Below are 20703 nucleotides of genomic sequence, written 5' to 3' on the forward strand. Positions count from 1 at the left end.
CACATTTAGAGTTTGAGAAGCTTAGCATCCACCCCATCACATAAACTGACATTAGAGGGTAACTACAATTCGTTCAGCTCTACAGATCAACCAGGCACTGGTCCAGATGGCAGAGTGGCTCCTGCGACCCATCCAGGAAAGCTCCCAGCTCTTCTCCTAGCCCATTGAGCAGCCACGGGAGGGGGCCCAGTGGTTGGTCCCTGAACCCTCCAGAGCCTTGGTAGAACCTTTTCTTGCCATTTCTAGCCCCTGCAATGGCAGACCACGGACTCCATCTCTAGGGGGACTCCGAAGAGAAAAAGGGAAAGGAACTGTAGAGAAAAAATGGAGACCCAAAGGAAGGGTTTAGAGCAGCGTGGCCAGATCTTGGGTTATAGCAGCAACAGTGCCCTCTCTTGGAAAAAACATGATGGGCACTAAGAAGGAGCTTTACTTTATGAGCCCAATAATAGGTCAAACTTTGACATTCACAGGAGATAATTCTTGTTAAGTAGTGATCTAGGCTAACTTATATCAAATTAGAGTATGCTGCAATCACCGGGGCTTTGCCAGAAACCTTAGAAGACTAGGTCAATAAGTCCTCTTCTCAATATACTAACACCTAGTACCGAGGTAGATATGTTTCTAATACTTTAAGTTTGGGTATAACCGAAGATCAGCACTTATGGTGGCAAGATGTTTTTGTTTCAGCCTTTAAAATAGAAACCTTTATAAAATACCTTTATAAAACACACCTCCCTGCCTCATTGAGCTGTGTTTGCTGAGTCTTCTCTCAGGGAACTGAGGCCCATTTTCTGGCCCGTCACTGCTGAAAAGTACTTGCAGAAGCTAACTACTTTTCCTGTCCCAATTATCTTTCCTCTCCAACACACACTTCTTTTTTTTTTTTTTTTTAAAGATTTTATTTATTCATTTGACAGAGAGAGATCACAAGCAGGCAGAGGCAAGCAGAGAGAGAGGAGGAAGCTGGCTCCCCGCTGAGCAGAGAGCCCGATGCGGGGCTCGATCCCAGGACCCTGGGATCATGACCTGAGCCGAAGGCAGCGGCTCAACCCACTGAGCCACCCAGGCGCCCCATCCAACACACACTTCATACTATTTCTAGTGATTTCCTTAAAATAAAGTTTGAGCATGCAGCTCCTTTCCTCAAGAATCCTCAGCAGCTCCCTATGGAGTAAAGTCAAGGCTCTGAGTCCACACATTTTGATGCCTCCCCTTCCTGTCCCTCCCACGACCCCTCTTGCCATCTTCTGTGTTCACTCACAGTGATACTCGGCAGTGTGTTCCTCCCAGCCTGTACTTTTGATCATTCTCTGCTCTGCCTGGGCTATTTCCCCAGCCTGTCTTCCTTCTTTGCATGGAAATCCCTGTTATACCTCTGCCATAGGGTCTTCCCCAGTCCCTCGGGTTCTAATTATGACTCCTTCCTCTGGGCCGTCATAGGGGCTGCTGGCACCTTGATGACACGGGTGGTCCATTCTGCCCTGTGCTATGATCATTTTTTGTGCCTCTCTGTATTGAAAAACAAGGCCTATTTAATTTATCTTTGTATCTGAATGGTATTTGGCATTTGTAATCCATGCAGTAATAAAAGTATGAAGCAACAGATGAGTTGAAGGAATGAGTATTAGGATACTAATAATAGATTCCATTTATTAAACACTTCCTATGTGCTCAGGGTTAGGACAAGTGTATTTTGCCAATTATCCTCAAAACAGAGCTTTGTGGTAGGTGCCGTCATGATCTCAATTTTATAGTCAAGGTAACGGAAGCTAAGAGATGTGGCAAAACGTGTCTGAGGCCACATGGCTGGTGAGTGAGGGGGCGGGCTGGAAGCCAGGTTGTCTGTGTTGGTCACTATAGCTGAAATCCCATGTAAACTGCCTGGCCCTCTACTGAGCCTTCACATAAAAGAGAAACTAGAGTGGCCCAATCCAGGCATTGTAGAGACTGAGGCAGAGAAGAGAAAAAAGCATCACCATGTGGGAGAGGTTGCTAGATAGCACCCTTCTCTCCCCGAGCTACACCCATCTCCTGGTCCTACCAGCAACTCACAACATCCTGCTCTTGAAGTCATGGCCTGCAGGCCATTTCCCAAACTAAAATGCAGTATGCTCCAAAGTACTAGAGCCAAAGTATGGGGTGGTGGTCCAGCATCTCAGGACCTCCTAAAGTGGGTGGGTTATGGTTTTAGAACCAGTCTCCCCAGTTCAAATTCTGGCTCTGCTCTTTACTACCTGCTTGGCAGAGGACCAGGACTTTAGCTGTTTAAAGCTCAATTTCTCAACTATGAAACCAGGGTAAGAATATCTCATGTGCTTATGAGAATCCAGTAATACAATACCCACGAGTGCTTCCCAAAACCTGGCACGCAGCAAATGCTGTGTTAATGGTAGTGTTGTCTTGGGTATTGACAATGTCTTAATAAACCCTCATAGCAACACCATTCTATTTCCCTCTAATGGCAACCACACAGTACGGCTACCATAAAGAAACGGGCCCAAGAGAGCCTCTAATATAGAGGGTGGCACTTTCAGGAGGGTAAGGGCAAGTTTAGTATGGGTAAGGCAGTTTCACTTGGGAAGGAAGGTTGCATGCCCCTGGCAGGAAGCTGAGATGCTGGTTGGGCCTCCTTATGAGGGAGAGCCTTTCCATTGGTCGTGTACCTGGTTTGGGGCTTATGTTCCACTTACAGAGTCACAATCCCATGCCACACAAGAGAGGGGCTCCTCCCCTTGCCAGGCTCAGGCTTTGTAATTCATGTGCCTCCCCCAACCTGTGGGCCCAGCAGCTGGCACTGTGAGGCACGTGGAAATGCCACAGTGGCCCCACATCAGTGTCCAATCCAGGGTTTGGAGCTTGAGCTCTGGGGTCAGCCTGCCAGTCAAAATCCTGATTCTTCTACTTGCTAGCAGCATGAACAGGTAAATTGCTTAACCTCTGAGCATCTGTTTTCTCACCACTGAAATGGATAGGATAAGTAGAGCCTGTGTCATGGGGCTTCATCAGAATGAAATGAAATAGCCCAGGGAAAGTGAGAAAGCCATCTGACATCACCCATTGAGTAAGAGCTCCGTGGATGCTGCTGGTCACTATTAATCTACTTTAATAATAGCCTGAAGGATAGATTAGCACTCTTATCTCCAATCTTTCAAGGGAAGTTATAAAAAATTTCTAGGCTCACAGGGTTTAGGGGCCAAAGCTGGGATTCTAACCAAGACTAGAGGACCCCAAAGTCCAAGATCTCACCCAGCCATGGTGGTAATAAACCTGGAGTCTAGAAGAACAGCTGTGTATCACACCGAGGACAATCCAGGGCAGTGTAGGCTTTCCTGACAAATGTCTCAACACCTGGAATCATGGACAGGTGCTGGGAAAGTTCTGCGAACGGTGCACTCAGCAAAAGCTGAGGGGTTGCATGAGGCTGTGTGGTGAAGGAGGGATTGAGCCAGGCCTTGAAGAATGGCCAGAACCCAAATGAGAGAATGAAGATGAAGGAGGGTGTCCCCCTTCCATCCCCTAAGGCTAGGGCCTGTGTGTCAGCCCCAGAAGCAGGGCTTAACTGATGGCTGGAAGGTGTATCCATAAGGCATAGCCATAAGGCATAGATATGCTGGAAAGAAAATGCTGTTCTGGAGAGTCTGAGGAGAAAATAAAACCAGGTTGTTGCCAGCCAAAGGGGTGCTCCAGCCACAAAGGCCACTGTAGGCCCCAGTGACAAGCTGGAGGCAGGAAGGTCGATGAGGATGGTGTTTGAGCAGTTCAGGCATGAAGAGACAAAGGCCGAATCAGACTGGGGGGCTTGGGAATGGGAAGGGATGGTTGGAAAGTCAGTCAAAGAGTCAATGGTGAGAGCTTGAGTGAAGCGGTGAAGGCAAGGGTGGGCACGGAGCCTTTCTGTTCTGGGTCACGAGCAGCACCAGGGACTCTGGACATTGTGGGGCACCCTCCACGCTGTCTGTCTGACACACACTCCACGCTGTCTGTCTGACACTCCCGATTCAGCTCTGGAGGCCATGCTTTGGGCCACTAGGCCTGCCAGCTTCTCCTCTTACCGAGCTGGTGGAAGGATGTGGGGAAGCCGTGGGATGGGTACAGTGCGATGCAGGAAGGAGAGAAGGAAGGAGCCTGGGTTAGATGTGGTGGTGGAGGCAGATGCAGGGGAGGAAGAGAAAGCAGAACTACAGAGGCCACGGGGGAGGCAGCCCATGGACAGTCACCCTGGGTGCCCCAAGAGGAGAAGGGGATGTAACCCCTTGAGGAGTGGATCTGAGCTGGCTAAGAGAGGGGATTTGCATCTAAATACTTCACATTTTAAAAAGTCCTTTTGTTTGCATGTCCCCTCATCCCTTCTCAGAGCCCTGTTAACCGGGGCGGGGTTGGGGGGGGTGGGGGGTGGAGTCCTGGTTTGGCTGTATGACCTTGGGCAGCCTCATGGCCTGTCTGTATGACCGGCCATACAGACATACATGACCGGTCATACATGCTGTCCATACAGACATACATGTCTATGTCACCTGGCCGTATGACCTTGGGCAGCCCCTTAGCCTGTCTGGTCTCCACTTAGCCCTCACACAAGAAGCCAGGGGTGAGTGGTCTTTATGGACTTTCCAGGCTTTCCAATACCTTCAAGTCCAAGTTTCATTCCTCTAGTCTTAGTTCCATGAGGCGGGGCTGGTGGTGAATGCCGCTCTCCCCGTGTCAGCCTTGCTGGTACCACCAATTAGAGTGGAGACAGGGAGACAAAAAAAAAAAAAAAACAAAAAAAACCAAGTGAATGCTGGCTTCCGTAAGGACATGAGGGCAAGTGCAAAGCAGTGTTATAGCTCACTTTGTTAGTGGATGGAGGTTTGCTATGCATTCCCTGTGCTTTTTCCAACCACCCCTGGGTAGTAGGGCCCCAGGGTCCAAGGAGAGAGGCCTTGTTCAGTTCTGGCCACTGAGGGGTGTGGAACGGCTGGTGGGGCTTTCCCTCCACAACAGTGGGACCTCAGGCAGATAGTGACCCGTCGGCATCCTCATTTATTATTGGGTCCCCCACTAGTAATGAAGCACCTGAAGGTCAGAGGCTATATTTTGTTCCCCACTCCGTATCTAGTAGAGTGAGTGTCACACAGGATGTACTGTGTCATATTTGTCAAATGAGTCAAAGAACATGTAAAACAGCAGAAACACCTGGAGATAATGATTCCAGAGAAGAAACTATTCAAATGACCTAATTTCTTAATTTTATCCTTGGAGTTGCACAGAACAACTTGATCTCTGCTTTCTTGAATGTTTAAAAACTTGTGCTGTGTGGCCATGAGGACAGACTTAGGAAGCCACCAGGAAATGGACTGCATCTCTGTCCTGCCAGCGCTGTCTGTTCTTGACAGGACCAGAGGGGCTTGGGAAGTCATCACAGGAAATGTCCAAACAGAACATGGGTTTCATTTTTGGTGTGTGGCTGTGGTGGGGTCAGGGGTGAGCGCTGGGTTGGAGGTCAGGCTGCCGAACCTCTGGGGCTCCTTTTAGACCTGGGATTCCATGATTCCATAATTTTCCTATCAAAACTCAGGGTACTAAGCAGATGTTGTCTGCTTTCTTTTATTTTTTAGAACTTGGGAGAGAAGGAGGAATTTCTTCTCTTTGGTTAACTAAGCAGCTCACTTGAGGTTTTTTCTCCCCCCTCGCTTTGATCAGGTAGATTTTAAAGATCAGAACAGGGTCTTTATTTTTTTTATTTATTTTAATTTTTTTTTTCATTGCAAAGGAGTCTCCTGGTCAACTGTTGAGACTTGGTGACTGGCAAGATGAGGTCAGTAAGTACTCTGTAACCTAGCTACTTCTAGAAAGTAGTCCAACAGGTCAGTCACTAGACTCGATATGTTGGTCCGCATTTCTTAGTGTGATAAGATTTAATTAGTGCCTAGGAGGAACTCAACTGTCTGATTTATTGCTATCTTGATCAGCGACAGAAAAAAAACAACAGTAAGCATCCTTTAAGGTTGTGATTTGGTTTTAGCTGTCAGGGATAGAGGAAGAGACTTCAATGATGTCTGTAGACCTGTGGTTTTCATTAAGGGCTCTATAGGTCTGTCCATGTCCAGGAAATCTTTATATTTAAGCCAGTAGAAAGAGATTTTAGGCCTATCTTCCCAAGGAATTTCTTCTAGAGAAGGGCAGTATATTGGATAATTTATTTTGCTCACCACTGCCATAAACAACACCAATCTCAAGACTACCCTCCGCTGACAAAATTGATCCTAGTTGGACTGGGTGGAGGAGACGTCAGAGAGGACGGAGTAACCATGCACCATCAATAGATTATCCTCCTCCCACCCCAACCCCCAGTGACCTTCAAGTATCCATTTTCATAATTCTCTATCCAGGAAGCCTTCCCTTCCCCACTTCCTCCACACTCTTGACCTCAGATTAGATAAGAAATTGCTGATGGACTTTCATAGAACTTTGTGCTTCCCCATCACCCTGAACTCTAATTGCTTTTGTACTATTGTATCTTTTTTCTTCACTATAAACACTGTGAGTGTGGAGACTATATCTGTCCTGTTTAGCGCTGTGTCTCTACCTAAAACCGTGTATTTGCCCAGCACATGGAAGATACTTAATAAATGTTTGATAAATAGATGAGTGGATGGATGGATGGATGGATGGATGGATGGATGGATGGATGGAATACTACAGCTCCACTATAGTCAAATGCCTTAAAATTTTTAAATTAGGGTGGGCACTCTTATTTTCAAATGATTAGAACATAGTTCCCTTTTCAGGAAGTAAATATGAACATGAAATTAGTCAAGAGTCCAAGTATTTTAGAAATACTCTTACCTGAGGCATAATCTCTTTGAGGAACACTTGGAGGCGCTTTGACTTTCAGCCTATAGATAACAACCATTAGACAAATGGTCAGGATACTGTTGTCAGGACGACTGCTGTCAAGGCCCCAAACAGAAGCAGATATAGAGGTAACAGAGAGATAACTAATAGAATATTGGCTTCTTTTGGACCCATCTCATTGAAAGACTAAATGTATTGTAAATGGAGTGAAGCCATTAACCAGAGGTCTCCCATCTCCCCCATTTCTCCAGTGTGTAATGGGGCTGTCACTCAGCAATGGTGAAGTCCAGTGGTGGAAGGGTTCTGAGAGGTCAGAATACAAGCAAGCACAGAGTTCAGAGGTTCAAGGAAGAGAAATGCTGATTGGTTGATAGGGTGATAAGAGAAGATAGATTCTATTTGAATAAATAACTTAATAAATGCTTTAAATATCAAAAAAATATTAGCTGTAACAGAGCACTTGGGTTGTAGGTTGACTGAGATTATTTTGGCACTACTGAAAAGTGCCAAATAAATGAGTAGTGAGGGTCTCCAGGTTGGAGATTATGATATTCAGCTTATTTAGACACTGAACTGTTTCAAGCACTCTCAAAACTACTTTAGTATCTTTATGCATATATAAAATGTTTGAATATTCACAATCCTTCCCCCATCACCAAAAGAAGAAAATTAAAATTACATTTTAAAAATGTATCCCAATTTTTAGGCTTAAGTTCTACAACACCTCTCATTCTATTATTTGAAATGGCTAAGTTTTCTAGTAAATTATTATTCTTAATAAGGGTAGCCCATTTTATTTAAGAATGATTTGCTTAATGAAATTTAAGGTATATATAAATAAAACCTATATCCAGTAGCCTTTATTTACTAAAACATCATGTCCCTTTTTAGAAGCAGGGAATAAGTTAACCATTACATGCAAAACATATTTCATTTCTTGTGGAAAAAAAGCAATATAGAAATTCATGTCTGATTACGAAAAATTAGCCCAACAAATGAGAATTGTAATGTTTCAAAAATAACAATATTTATATTTGCATAGAAATTTTGCTTTTTGTTTCCCCAAAGGTTCTTAGGTCGATTATTTCATTCAATTCTCACAGCAAGCCAGCGTGAGCTGGGGAGATATTATAATTAGACTTCTGATGAGATCCAGATAGAAAGATTAGCCACAGTGTTATGGGGGGGAAAAAAGCACAAAAACAAACAAGGAATCACGGTGCCGGGTCTGTAATTGGACCAGTAAAATTTCAAAAAGCACGAACCATCCATTACCCATTATTGCCACTATTTCATAAGAGAAAAGAAAAGGTATTTTAATACCCAAAATGTTATCATCTCAGGATAAAGAACAGACTCAGGAAGGGGCTGGTGGTCACTGAACACCAACCAGGAATAAAAGCTGTGGTTTGGGTCTTACTTAGCAGCCGGCAGCTGCATGTCAACCCCCAACACTTCAAGGTCCTTATTTTCTCATTTGGCCATGGACCAGCAACAACTCTGTCACGGTCTTCTGTTAGGAAACCAGTGTGTTCAACCGTGCTTCCTCCTTTCAAGGTAGCACCTGTTGCCTGGCAACGAGCAAGAGTGTTAACAGCGGGTCACTCAGAACCAAAGGCCCACTGACTTCACCCAGGGTAACGACTATGGCAGCCATATTTTCCAAGCTGAGAGGAAACATGGTTTTTCAAATCAAAATGTATTTTGGGAACAATGAGCATAATGAAATAGGAACTGTCTGAAAAACTTTGAGCTCCATGGCTACTGTGAGTATGCCTGACCAGGGAAGAGAGAGACATTTTACACAGTGGCTTCATATTATTGAGAAAACTGTGTATTGTAAAACTGACAATGGGGATAATTAATCTAGAATCCCTAGCGATTAAAACAATGACTAGCAGGGCTCCCTCATCTCAATGAGATTTTGCATGTGTCAGAAATATTAAATGACAATAATCACATACCTCGCTCCTCCACGGGACAGAACATGAGGACAAATTTTCCTCTAGTAGATGCCCCACAAGCAGAAGACCATTTTAACTATTTTATGATAATGACTTATACATATTGAGACTCATTTGTATTTTGTAGTCTAAAAAACCATAAAACATGATTTCTTACTTTCAAGTTTAACAAAGACCAAAAAGAATGAAGACTCTTTGTTCCGAAGGCATAGGAAAATGAAATTTTATACACTATTAATGGTACAAAATTGCTGACAAGCAATTTGGTAATTTCAATTAAAATTTCAAGGGCACAAATTTTTCCATTTCTAAATTTCATTTTAGGAATTTAGCTTTCTGGTACACTCAAAATCTATAAAAATTACTTATTGAAATGTTACTTATGACAGTTAAGCTGAAAGAAATGGCCACAAAATTTTTAGTGATCTTATCAAATTGCTCCCCCAAGAATATGCCAGTTTAAACTCCCACATCTCCTTCCCTTTAAAAAGTGTTCACTGATGCATAGCTGGTTAAATGAATGATAATATATTTATAGCAGACTATTAATCATCTGCTCAAAATGGAATATGCCTTATTTTTACATACTATCAAAGATGTCCATGATCTAGCATTAAGTAAAACCACTAAGCAAAATCACGTTGGTAGAATGGTTTATGAAGTGTGACGCCATTCATGATGAAAATGTATGTGTGTACAGGCATGTACTGTATCACATACATACAGATATATATATATATCAGACTCACTCATGACAATGTTTGTTTCCCTGGAGTTGGTTGAGGTTGGGGATGTGGAGAAGTGGGAGATTTTTCCTTCATACAATTCTGAATGGTTTGATTTTTTTTTTTCCTGGTGAATCTACTACTACTTTCATTTTCTAAATAAAAGAATTTAAAAGCTTAATGGGATACTATTTCCTCCTTCCTCTTTACTTAGATTTTGAGTGGCAAATACAGGTATGCACGATTTTTATCTTTTTTTTTTTTTTTTTAAAAGCTTAAGAGTTTTTGATGTGCAGGAAGATTTGAAATTCTAGCTTTTCCTCTCTAAGTGCCAACTGAAAACACAATTTTAGGCTATAATTGAAAAAGCAAAAAATTGAAATATGGAAAACAGGTATGGCATGGATTGTGTTCTTAGAACTTCTCTTTTGGATTTCTCCAAGCGTGTCCTAGTGGACTTTAACTAAATAGTTATAGAAGCTGATTGTCCTGTTTCTAGAAACGTCTTTGTTGACATTTGCTGGCACTTTGAGGGGGACAGCTCACTTTTACTGCAGTGAGAGGGAAAAGCAAAGTTCCCTGAGGATGACCCCATTCATTTGCCATGTTTCCTGAAGATGGATCTTACCACCATGGACTCCTGCCATGAGTAAGAAAGGGTTACATGTTAAAGAGGTTGCAACTCCTCACTTGGGTAACAAAGAACTTTGTTCTCTTCCACCTAGCACAGGCTGGAATAATGTGTGATTTATATAAATGAGTGCTTATATAGTGCTATGAAGTTTAACTTACTTTTTGATTTTGTTCATTATTCCACCTTCATTGTTCTTGATATCGTGGACCATCTTTTGAAGCTGCCTGCAAGAAGCAAAATTAAACATAAAATACTAATAAGTAGGTCAATTTAGAAAAAGTCTTCTATCCTTGAATACAAAAAGAGAACTAAAGACCTATAATAAACCCCCAAACAGTGGGAATGGTATTATATTTAATCAAATTGGCTGTTTGCTACTTGAGTAAAGGGAAAGTATTCTTTTTTTATTAATTATTTTTATTAACATGTAATGTATTATTTGCCCCAGGAGTACAGGTCTCTGAATCATCAGTCTTACACATTTCACAGCACTCACCATAGCACGTTCCCTCCCCAATGTCCATAACAACCACCCTCTCCATACCTCTCCTCCCCCTAGCAACCCCCAGTTTGTTTTGTGAGATTAAGAGCGACTTATGGTTTGTCTGAGGGTAAGTATTCTATAAGGAACATGGTCATTGGGCATATCCCTATCCCTATCTCCGTCCCTGTCTATTGGATGTCTGGGCCAGGCTCAGAAGAGACATTTTGATTTTCAGATCTGTCTATTCTGAGGACACACATGAGGCAAAACCCTCTGAAAAACCTCACTGTTCACCACTGAGTGTCCTTAGACGATTCACATTGCAAAATGGAGTGACCTTATGTGGGCTAAAATCAGGTCCACGAATTTTTTTTGTTTGTTTGTTAACTTCACTAGGTAGAATCCGGGAAAACTGTCACAAAAAAGTTGTACATACACAGAAGCCATAAAGAAAATGATTAATGAATCTGACTGCATGTACATTTGGAAACCCTGTAGAACAAAAAATAATATGCACAAAATCAAAAGATAAATGACGCACTGGAAGAAATATTTACGACACAATAATAATAATGACTCATGTTCTGATTGACAAATCTTATGACTCTGCAAAATATTATTAATAATTCAATAGGAAATGGGCAAAAGATGCAAACACATGGCGAACAGAAAAGTGTGAGTGACTAACAGACTAATAAAAAGATATTTAACATTACTTATATCTAAAGAAATCTAAATTGAAACAACAGTGCGGTATGTTTGGCTCATCAGACTGGCAGAACGTAACTTGATAATACCCTGGGTAGATGGGAGTACAAAAATACAGATATTCTTGGGAATGCACATTGTTACAATCAATATCTATTAAATTTTAAAACCTCCATGCCTTTTGACTCAGAAATTCTGCTGCTAGGAACTTGCCCTTATAAACATGGTCATAAAACCATACTATTATGTACATATAAGCATTTTGCCTAATAGCCCTAACCCTTCCTGCCTTCCCACTAAAAAACCTGGAAACAACCTAAATGCCCATCAATCATTAAAAGGGAACTAGTTACACAAACTGATAAAGCCATACAATGGAATGCCATAGGCCCTTAAAAAAAAAAAAAAAGAAACACACACCTGCATTGCTGACACATAAAAATCTCCAACACAGATTAAGTTTAAAAAAAAATGGTAAAGGAGAGAAAAGAAAAAAAGGAAGAAAGGAAGTGAAGTTCAGAACAATGTGTGTACCACATATTTTTTCTGTGGGATGAGAAAGGACACGTATATTCCTATAAGCCAGTACACGTGTAGCTTTTTAGAGGGATATGCAAGCAGTTATTCAAAGACTGTTTTCAAAGGCAACAGAGCATTCTCATATGAATTAGGAAAAGGTACCCCTTTCTTCTGGGTGGACACCTGCACAGTGGTGGGGCACACAGCCTGGCAAGCAGTCAAGGAATAGATTTCAGCCTCTATATGTCATCAGAGCTGGGTGTGGAGTGAAAGCAGAAGGCTCGACTGGGGATGGGGGCTTCCGTTTTGTAAAAAAGAGACTTTCTTATTATAATGAAGATTTTTCTATATTATTTGAATGTTCATAGCTTGTACAGATATCATTTCTATTATCTGTTTTATATACATATGTAGAGAAAAATGTTAACAGGGTCAGAGTATAAGAGTATAGGGCCATGGTTTTTTTCCTTCATGATAACTTTCTGACTTTAAAAAACATATAAATATATTACTTATATTTAAATATATTTACATGTAAAAATACGTTCTACATTATGTGCAAAATATATGTTTATATTTTATGTTGTATATAAATAATGATGTATATAAATATATAAAATATATATTTCTTATTTATATATATACATAAATTATGTATATATAATTTCACACAGTTCTGTCCTCAAAGAGTAAGACAGTTGAAGTCACTTTTCAGGCAAGCCTTTCCTTTTTTCTGAAGAAACCATTTGACTGGGCCTTATACTTAACAAAATGTAAATTTTGCATATAGCCATTGTTCTTGGAGAAAATTGTGATTTCCTATAAACCTGATCACAGATTTCTCTAATTCTGGGAGCTAGGCATTGTGTTACAGGCAATATGAAGATTGGGCACAATTAAGCTTGGTGGAGGTCTATGAAACCCTGCTGACTGGAGGGAATCTGGAGGAATATTCTCTGGCTCTTCATGGATTTAGGACGCATTTGTTGCGAAGTCCTGCAGTGTGGGTAGAGCAGGTTAGAGCACGAGCGGAAGCTTGCTGGAGGAGCTCTGCATGGTGTCTACTGCTAAGTGTTAATTTAAGACTCATCAAGGCTGATGATCCACTGCAGTTGTTTACTGAGAGGTGTTGGGCACCAAGGGGTGGGGTGAGATTTACTGTGTAGGGATCGTCCCTCCTACCCTCAACCACTTTGGGAAAAGGAAGATTCTCAAATAAAGAATGGGAACTTGCACTGGGGATTCTGGGGAGCTCCCACCCCTTCCAGGTCAAATGACAGGAGCTAATATTGAGAGCACAGACAAACCTGAGGGATATTCATTGGTGGGCAGGTGGGGAGGGATGCAAGAGTGGCGTGTTGGCTGGAACCTGAGGCTGGGTCTGGGTTCCAGCTCTAAGTAGAGCCCTAACTGCCACCATCACTAGCCATTTGCCGTGAGAGAATTCCTCTCCATTGCCCCCCGAATGTTCAGTGGTATCCGGTTTGTCATTGCACCATGGCCTCGGCCGGCTGTGGGGAAAGGTGTGTTCCATTGACTTGAAGGAGCAAAGCGCAAAGGGAAGACAGGCTGGAGGGTTGGGCAGAAGGATAAGAGAAATTTCTTTTAGGACAACTTTAGGCTGCATCTTCGGGCATTGCCTACAAAACTGGGGGATCCACTGAGGGGCCCAGGTCGGGATGTGGGAAGAGGTCGGTGCCAAGTGGTTATCTGGAAATGAGAAATGAGGAAATGAGACCACATTTTGTATCCCCAGTTAGGTAGGCTGTGCTCACTAATTCCATTCCTGTGAGAACTCAGCAAAGCCCCAGGCTCAGCAGCAGAGAGGATGGATGAGGGAGAAGGGGGACCACCTGCCCATCTGAGACACACCGAGGCTCCCTAGAGCTGGACCTCTGAGTTGCCACAGAATGCCACAGGATTCCAGATTTTGTTCACATATATCCTAGGCCCAACTCCTATCTCCTTTTCCTGTAGAACTCTAGGGAATCTCTGAGACAGAGGAATGAGGGAAAATGGAAAAGAGGGCTGGGCATGGAGAGAAGGAGAGAGGAGTTGGAATGGTTTGACTGGGAGGCAATTTAATAATTTCCAGTGCAGAGCAGATGGCAACTCTGGCTATAAGCTGACTGTAACTGAACAGAACAGCTTCAGGCTGAATTAATCCTTAACCAGGTTCAAGGACAAAACGAGCCAGAGTAAAGGATGTTCTCTGAAGTTTGTCAAGAACCAGACACAGAGTAAGGGGGAGCCCGGGGGCTGATCTGTATAAGCAGTTTTGCTGCAAGTGGAGATAAACAGATGTAAACTGTTGCAAGAGCCTGATGTAATTTTGCTCAACTTGGTACTTGATGCTTCTTGGCCTTTCCTAAATTTCTTTCCACTATAGGCTATTAAAATAATTATAATTATAATAGGTAATTATGGCACATTGTTGAATTGGTTCATAAACTATACACTTTGTATGCAAAATTTTTCTTTTCCCTCTGCCTCTCGTTCACACAAATTCTTATGCCCATGGACTGCTCAGTTATAGCCACCCAGCTTGTGACCTGGAAAAACACAGTATCCCCCAAACCAAGATGTGATGATACTCTCATTTCATTTTATCAACTATTCAGACACTGTCTAATGCACAGCTTTCCTCCTCTCTGGCATCAACTGTCCCACTTTGGAGCACTTTTTTGCGCTACTACAACATAAAGCATATGCGAAAGGAATACACAGCTGGACTATTCCCAGATTTAAATACCAGCTGTCTCACTGTGGTACGTCAGGTGTAGGTGGAAAATAAGCATAAAGCAGCTTCTTTTTGAATAGTCCTTTAAGAGATATCCTTCCATGGATGGCAGAAGGATACAGGATCACAATTTAATTTTTAAAATTGTGAAGACACAGCCATGTTCACGTAACAAAATAAAATGAAGAACAAAACTTATCTCATATATGTTTTAAGAAATACTAATATGGCAATCTCTACTGAAATACCATCAGCATTTTTCACAGAGCTAGAACAAACAATTCTAAAGTTTGTATGGAACCAGAAAAGACCCTGAATAGCTAAAGGAAAATTGAAAAGCAAAGCAGGAGGCATCACAATTCTGGACTCCAAGCTGTATGACAAAGCTGTAATCATCAAGATGGCATGGTACTAGCAAAAAACAGACACATAGAACCCATAAATGGACCCATAACTATAGGAATAACCAAACGTCAACAAAACAGGAAAGAATATCCAATGGAAAAAAGACAGTCTTTTCAACAAACAGTGTTGGGAATACTGGACAGCCACATGTAGAAGAATGAAACTGGACTACTTTCTCACATCATACACAAAAATAAAGTAAAAATGGTCGAAAGACCTAAATGTTAGACAGTAATCCAACAAAATCTTCGAGGAGAACACAGGCAGCAACCGCTTTGACCTCAGCCACAGCAACTTCTTACTAGACACATCTCCAAAGGCAAGAGAAACAAAAGCAAAAATAAACTATTAGGACTTTTTATCAAGATAAAAAGCTTCTGCATAGCAAAGGAAACAGTCAACAAAACTAATGGGCAACCCATGGAATGGGAGAAGGTATTTGCAAATGACATATCAGATAAAGGACTAATATCCGAAATCTATAAAGAATTTATCAAACTCAAGACCCCCAAAATAAATAATCCAGTCAAGAAATGAGCAGAAGACATGAACACACATTTTTCCAAAGAAAACATACAAATGGCCAATAGACACATGAAAAAATGCTCAACATCACTCATTATCAGAGAAATACAAATCAAAATCACAATCACAATGAGATATAACCTCACACCAGTCAGAATGGCTAAAATTAACATCTCAGGAAACATCAAATGTTGTCGAGGGTATGGAAAAAGGGAACCCTCTTACATTGTTGGTGGGAATGGACGCTGGTGCAGCCACTGTGGAAGACAATATGGAGGTTTCTCAAAAAGTTAAAAATAGGGGTGGCTGGGTTACTCAGTGGGTTAAGCCTCTGCCTTCGGCTCAGGTCATGATCTCAGGGTCCTGGGATTGAGCCCCGCATCGGGCTCTCTGCTCAGCAGGGAGCCTGCTTCCTCCTCTCTCTCTGCCTGCCTCTCTGCCTACTTGTGATCTTTCTGTCAAATAAATAAATAAAAACTTAAAAAAAAAAAGTTAAAAATAGAGCTACTCTATGACCCAGCAACCACACTATTAGGTATTTATCCAGAGGATATAAACATAATAATTCAAAGGGATACACGTGCACCCCAATGATTACAGCATCAATGTCCACAATTGCCAACTATGGAAAGAGCCGAGGTATTCATAAACAGATGAATGAATAAAGAAGATGTGGTATATATATGCAATGGAATATTACTCAGCCATCTAAAAGAATGAAATCTTGCCATTTGCAATGATGTGAATGGAACTAGAGGGTATTGTGCTAAGTGAAATAAGCTGATCAGAGAAAGACACCATATAATTTCACTCATACATGGAATTAAGAAACAAAGCAGACAAACATAAGGGAAGGGAAGGAAGAATAAAATAAGGGAGGCAAATCATAAGAGATTTTAAACTATAGGAAACAAACTGAGGGTTGCTGGAGGGGAGGTGGATGGGAGATGGGGTAACTGGATGTTGGGGATTAAGGAGGACACTTGATGGGAGGAGCACTGGGTGTTATATGCAACTGATGAATCAGTAAATTCTACCCCTTAAACTAGAACTAACTTGAATTTGGGGAAAAAATTGGGGGGGAAAAAGACTTTAAAACATATTTTTAAGCAGCCTGGCACTTGAGCATTTTAAAATGGTGAGCAGATCACACAAATAATTGTAATTATTATTACTCATAGAAACCAAATAAAATTATACATTCACTCCTTTGTTACAGATTTAAATTTTTTTTAAATCTTTTTTATTAATGTCAACAAGCTTAGCTTTTAACAACACCCTAAAGTACCATGCCCCAGGCTAAGCCTGGATCTTAAAAGATTTAGATCTCTAGTGTTCTGAGTTGGACAAATAGTTATTTGAAAGTAACCAGCAACTTTTCGCCTCCAAAGAGGGCCCTTCTCAACTTCAACTGCATCTGCCCAAGGGCTATTGATAGGCAGAAGGTGGGCCCCGCCCCCAGATGTTCTGATTGGGTAGGTCCAGAGTGGGTCGGATAATTTGCATTTCCAACCATTTGCGTGGGGCAGACTTCACCGGTCAGGAGAACCACCCTCCACGCCTTTTTGTGCTGTGGGCCTTTCAGTTGCACCTGAGTTAAGCAAATTGATGCTTTGGGAAAACTCAAGTCCTCCAGAATCCCAGTGCAAAGTTCCAGACAGTGAAGCTGAGCAGTCAGTTCAACAACCTCACTGGGGCGTTGGTTTTCCTGGGCTGTGCCTCCTTTGTGGGGTCTCTTGAGTTTCCTCCATGTGGATTTGGACTACCCACTACCTGTATATTTTTATTCATTTTAGACTCATGTGCTTTCTTTTTTTTTTTTTTAGAGAAGTACTTTTTATTTTTTTATTTTATTTTTTATTTTTTATTTTTTTTAGATTTTATTTATTTATTTGACAGACAGAGATCACAAGCAGGCAGAGAGGCAGGCAGAGAGAGAGGAGGAAGCAGGCTCCCTGCTGAGCAGAGAGCCCGATGTGGGGCTCGATCCCAGGACTCTGAGATCATGACCTGAGCCGAAGGCAGTGGCTTAACCCACTGAGCCACCCAGGCGCCCCTAGACTCATGTGCTTTCTTGAGCCACAGTCTGCTGAAGCAGCAGAGTGGCAATGAAAGGTGGGGGTGGTGGTGAAGGGTGAACATGACCCCCCTTCCTTTGCAACAATGGAAAAACGGACTGGGCCTGCTTGGTGCAGAGCTACATGGTCAGGACCATTTGGTGACGTTAGGACTAAGACATGACCATATCCCTGTCTGTGGGAAATGGGCTGTCACTCAGCCTGAAAAGACTTCTCTAGGAGAGGAAGCAAGGAAGATGAACAGGTGGTGGGCAAGACTTGGGCTTTGCTACCTGGATGTTTCCCATCTTCCTGGGGCCTTCTGGTTGTTGGTCCCTCCACAGGTCGACCTCTAGAAGGATTTCTACAGTCTAGAGGTGGGCGGGCTCTTGGAATGGTCTATGGCTGGGAACAAAGCTTGGAAGACAAAGATAAATCCAGGATGCTGTGCAAATCCTTGTCCAGTAACAAATATAAATCATTCTCTGTGTTGTGCTTCCTTCTGTTATTCTCCAAATCTCAGCAGATACTTACTACATGTTAGTAACTCTGTTGGGTTGTGCGGAAATGAGGAAAGGGTCTGTGGCCAAAGGTGGAAAGAGCCTTAGAAATCTACATGGAGGCTGAAGGATGCCAGCTGCACCACAGCTGGGGGATGGGGAAGTGGTGGGAGGAGTTAAGGGAAATGGCTCCAGGAATATGGGTTCATGGATCTGGAGACAAGCAAGAGCCAGGATGGGGCAGCGTGAGATGTGTAAGCAGCCTGGGGACTCGCAGAATGCCAGTGGCAGGAAATCCAGTAAAAGTGGGATTAGGGGTACTGTATTTTGAATGGCGAAAAGGAATGTGACCTTTTTTTGTTTGGAGTCCCACGTAAGTTAAGTAGTAGCTGGTTACCCAGGTTGTAGAGTTTTTAATTTTGTAACTTCATTCCTGATAAAAAATGTAATATATGCTAAGTGAATCAATCCTGAAAGGCTGAAAGGGCTACATATTGTATGATTCCAACTGGAATCTGGAAAAGGCAAAAACTATGGAAACAATAGAAAGATCAGTTGCTGTCATGAGTTGGGGAGGAGGAAGGGAAAGATGAATAGGTGGAACAGGGGATTTTCGGGGCAGTGAAACTATTTTGTATGATACAATTATGGTGGCTACAGGTCACAGGTGTTCATTGTATCAAACTTTGGAAATAATACTTAAAATGTCACTCTTAATTCCAACCTCTGCTATTAACATTTAATTGAACAGCCTTCCAATGTTTTGCTACACATGTATAGTAGGTATAGATTTTACATAATTAAGATCATACGTGGCATTTCATAATCTGCATTATCCACTCGTATCTCAAACATTTTCGTAAGTGAGCATGATCTTGAGGCTTTGTCTACTTAGTCACCAAGTCTTTACCTGTACCTTTCCTCCTCCTGCAAACAGAGGGGCTTTTAATGAGCCAAAACTCCAATCTGGGTGGGTATGACAGGGAGCAGTGAAATGTCAGGACCCCTATACTTGAGGGAGGGGAGAGAGAAGAACCAGACCTGACCTGAGCAGACCAGGATCAAGAGTGTGGATCAAGAAGATCTGCTGGAGGCCTTGTTTCTGGGGTCCTTGGATTAGGGGGTTGGGCCCAAGGGGCAGGAGAGAGTCCCTCTCCGCTTCCTGCCTGTTCCTTCAAAGCCAGGTTACTCTCTGAAACAGTTGTTTTCTCAAGGATGGCCTGAAGACTACGCCACACTAGCACCTGTAAATGAAGATATTTACCTCTCAGGGTTGCTGTGAAGAGAATAGATAATAAATGTAAAGTGCTTGCCCACGCAGGCCGTTTCAATTCATCAGGTCTTTTCAGTTCACTGTAGCGGCTCTTCTTGCAGAAGACCCCCGGGGACTGGTTTGAACCAGGAACAAAACTCCTTTCAGTGATGTGCGCTAGGGAGGGGAAGGGGGAACCTTCCCACCGGGATTGATCTCAAGGCCCAAAGGTGCTCTAGGACTGGGTTTGGTTATGGGGTGTCTCTGTTATTATTGTTGTTTTGTGGGTTTTGGGGGGGAGGGTGATGGGTGGTGGCGGGAAGGGTTGGCTGAGAACAGCCCCCAGCCTGGCATGGCTGATTGGTACCAACATGTGAGACTCACCCACTAATCACAGTTCTGCATATAACGGGGTATTTATGGGCCCTGACAGGTGGCATTTTGATCTCTAACCTACAAAAATACCTTTGCAAAAAGATGAATTATTTTGGGTTCTTAGGCTACCTTTAGTACTAACAAATGCTTCCATATACTCAGCTATATTCAAGGGTAAGAAGAGAGCATTTTAATCAAAAGTACTGTGCTTGCCAAAAAATTAAATTAAATTAAATTAAAAACAAAAATTCAGATTGCTGGACCCTCAACCATCTCAATGAAATAAAAATCCCAGGTGGGGCCCAGCAATCTGCATTTTACAAACTTCTAGGGACTGGTGATTCTCATGCACACAGGAGGCTGAGAGAACCTTTATTAAAAGAAGTAAAGCGGGTTTATCTGCTTCTAGGCCAGGCTTAATTGCAAAGAGCATAAGAGAAATCCCCCCCTCCCCACCCCCAACCTCCAAGGAATTTTCCCACCTGACTCCTTGCCTGAAATATCTTTACTCCATAATGGGATGCTGAAGGCTTACACAGACACTCTCTCTCCCCAGGAAACTACCATACGCAAATAGGAGTTTTAGTCAGTGGTGTGATGTCTGCTCTTAATAGGGAGAGAGAGCAGAAAGAATGAGCCGTGGGTGCTGACGACCAGGTTTTTACCTTCGTGGATGCTCAGATCAATACAAATCTGACACAGAGTTACTTTCTATCTGTCTGCCTGGCAACCTGGCATCAGAGTGGGGACTCCAGCTCTAAGAGCTGAACACAAACAGCCCAGCCTTTTTCACTGAGTATTTTTTGAATTGAAGGTCAGAGATTACATCAATGGGCAGTGTCTATACATCTTCTTCTTGGAGGATGATGATGAGGAGGAGAGCGTCTTGATTTTGGCTACACATTAGAGTCAGTTAGGGTGCTTTTAATACTCTTCATACCCAAACCTCCCCCCGCCCCATGGTGGTTGGCTCTCAGG

At 42.5% G+C, this 20703-nt stretch overlaps 1 protein-coding gene across 2 annotated transcripts in view; it reads right to left on the bottom strand.

Annotated features, from left to right (window-relative positions):
* BLNK (B cell linker) overlaps positions 1 to 20703 on the bottom strand; it is a 72678-nt gene that overhangs the window by 37158 nt on the left and 14817 nt on the right. Inside the window, exons 2-4 of one of the 2 annotated variants that reach the window (XM_059398237.1) lie at positions 10319 to 10384; positions 6829 to 6878; positions 4627 to 4710 (exon numbers count right to left, since the gene is read on the bottom strand). In XM_059398237.1, coding sequence (XP_059254220.1) covers positions 4627 to 4710; positions 6829 to 6878; positions 10319 to 10384 — 200 coding nt within the window. The remainder of the gene's footprint in view (positions 1 to 4626; positions 4711 to 6828; positions 6879 to 10318; positions 10385 to 20703) is intronic. The other variant, XM_059398238.1, reaches the window with a different exon arrangement.

The sequence above is a fragment of the Mustela nigripes genome, chromosome 4 (genome assembly GCF_022355385.1).
Source record: "Mustela nigripes isolate SB6536 chromosome 4, MUSNIG.SB6536, whole genome shotgun sequence".
Taxonomy (NCBI): Eukaryota; Metazoa; Chordata; class Mammalia; order Carnivora; family Mustelidae; genus Mustela; species Mustela nigripes.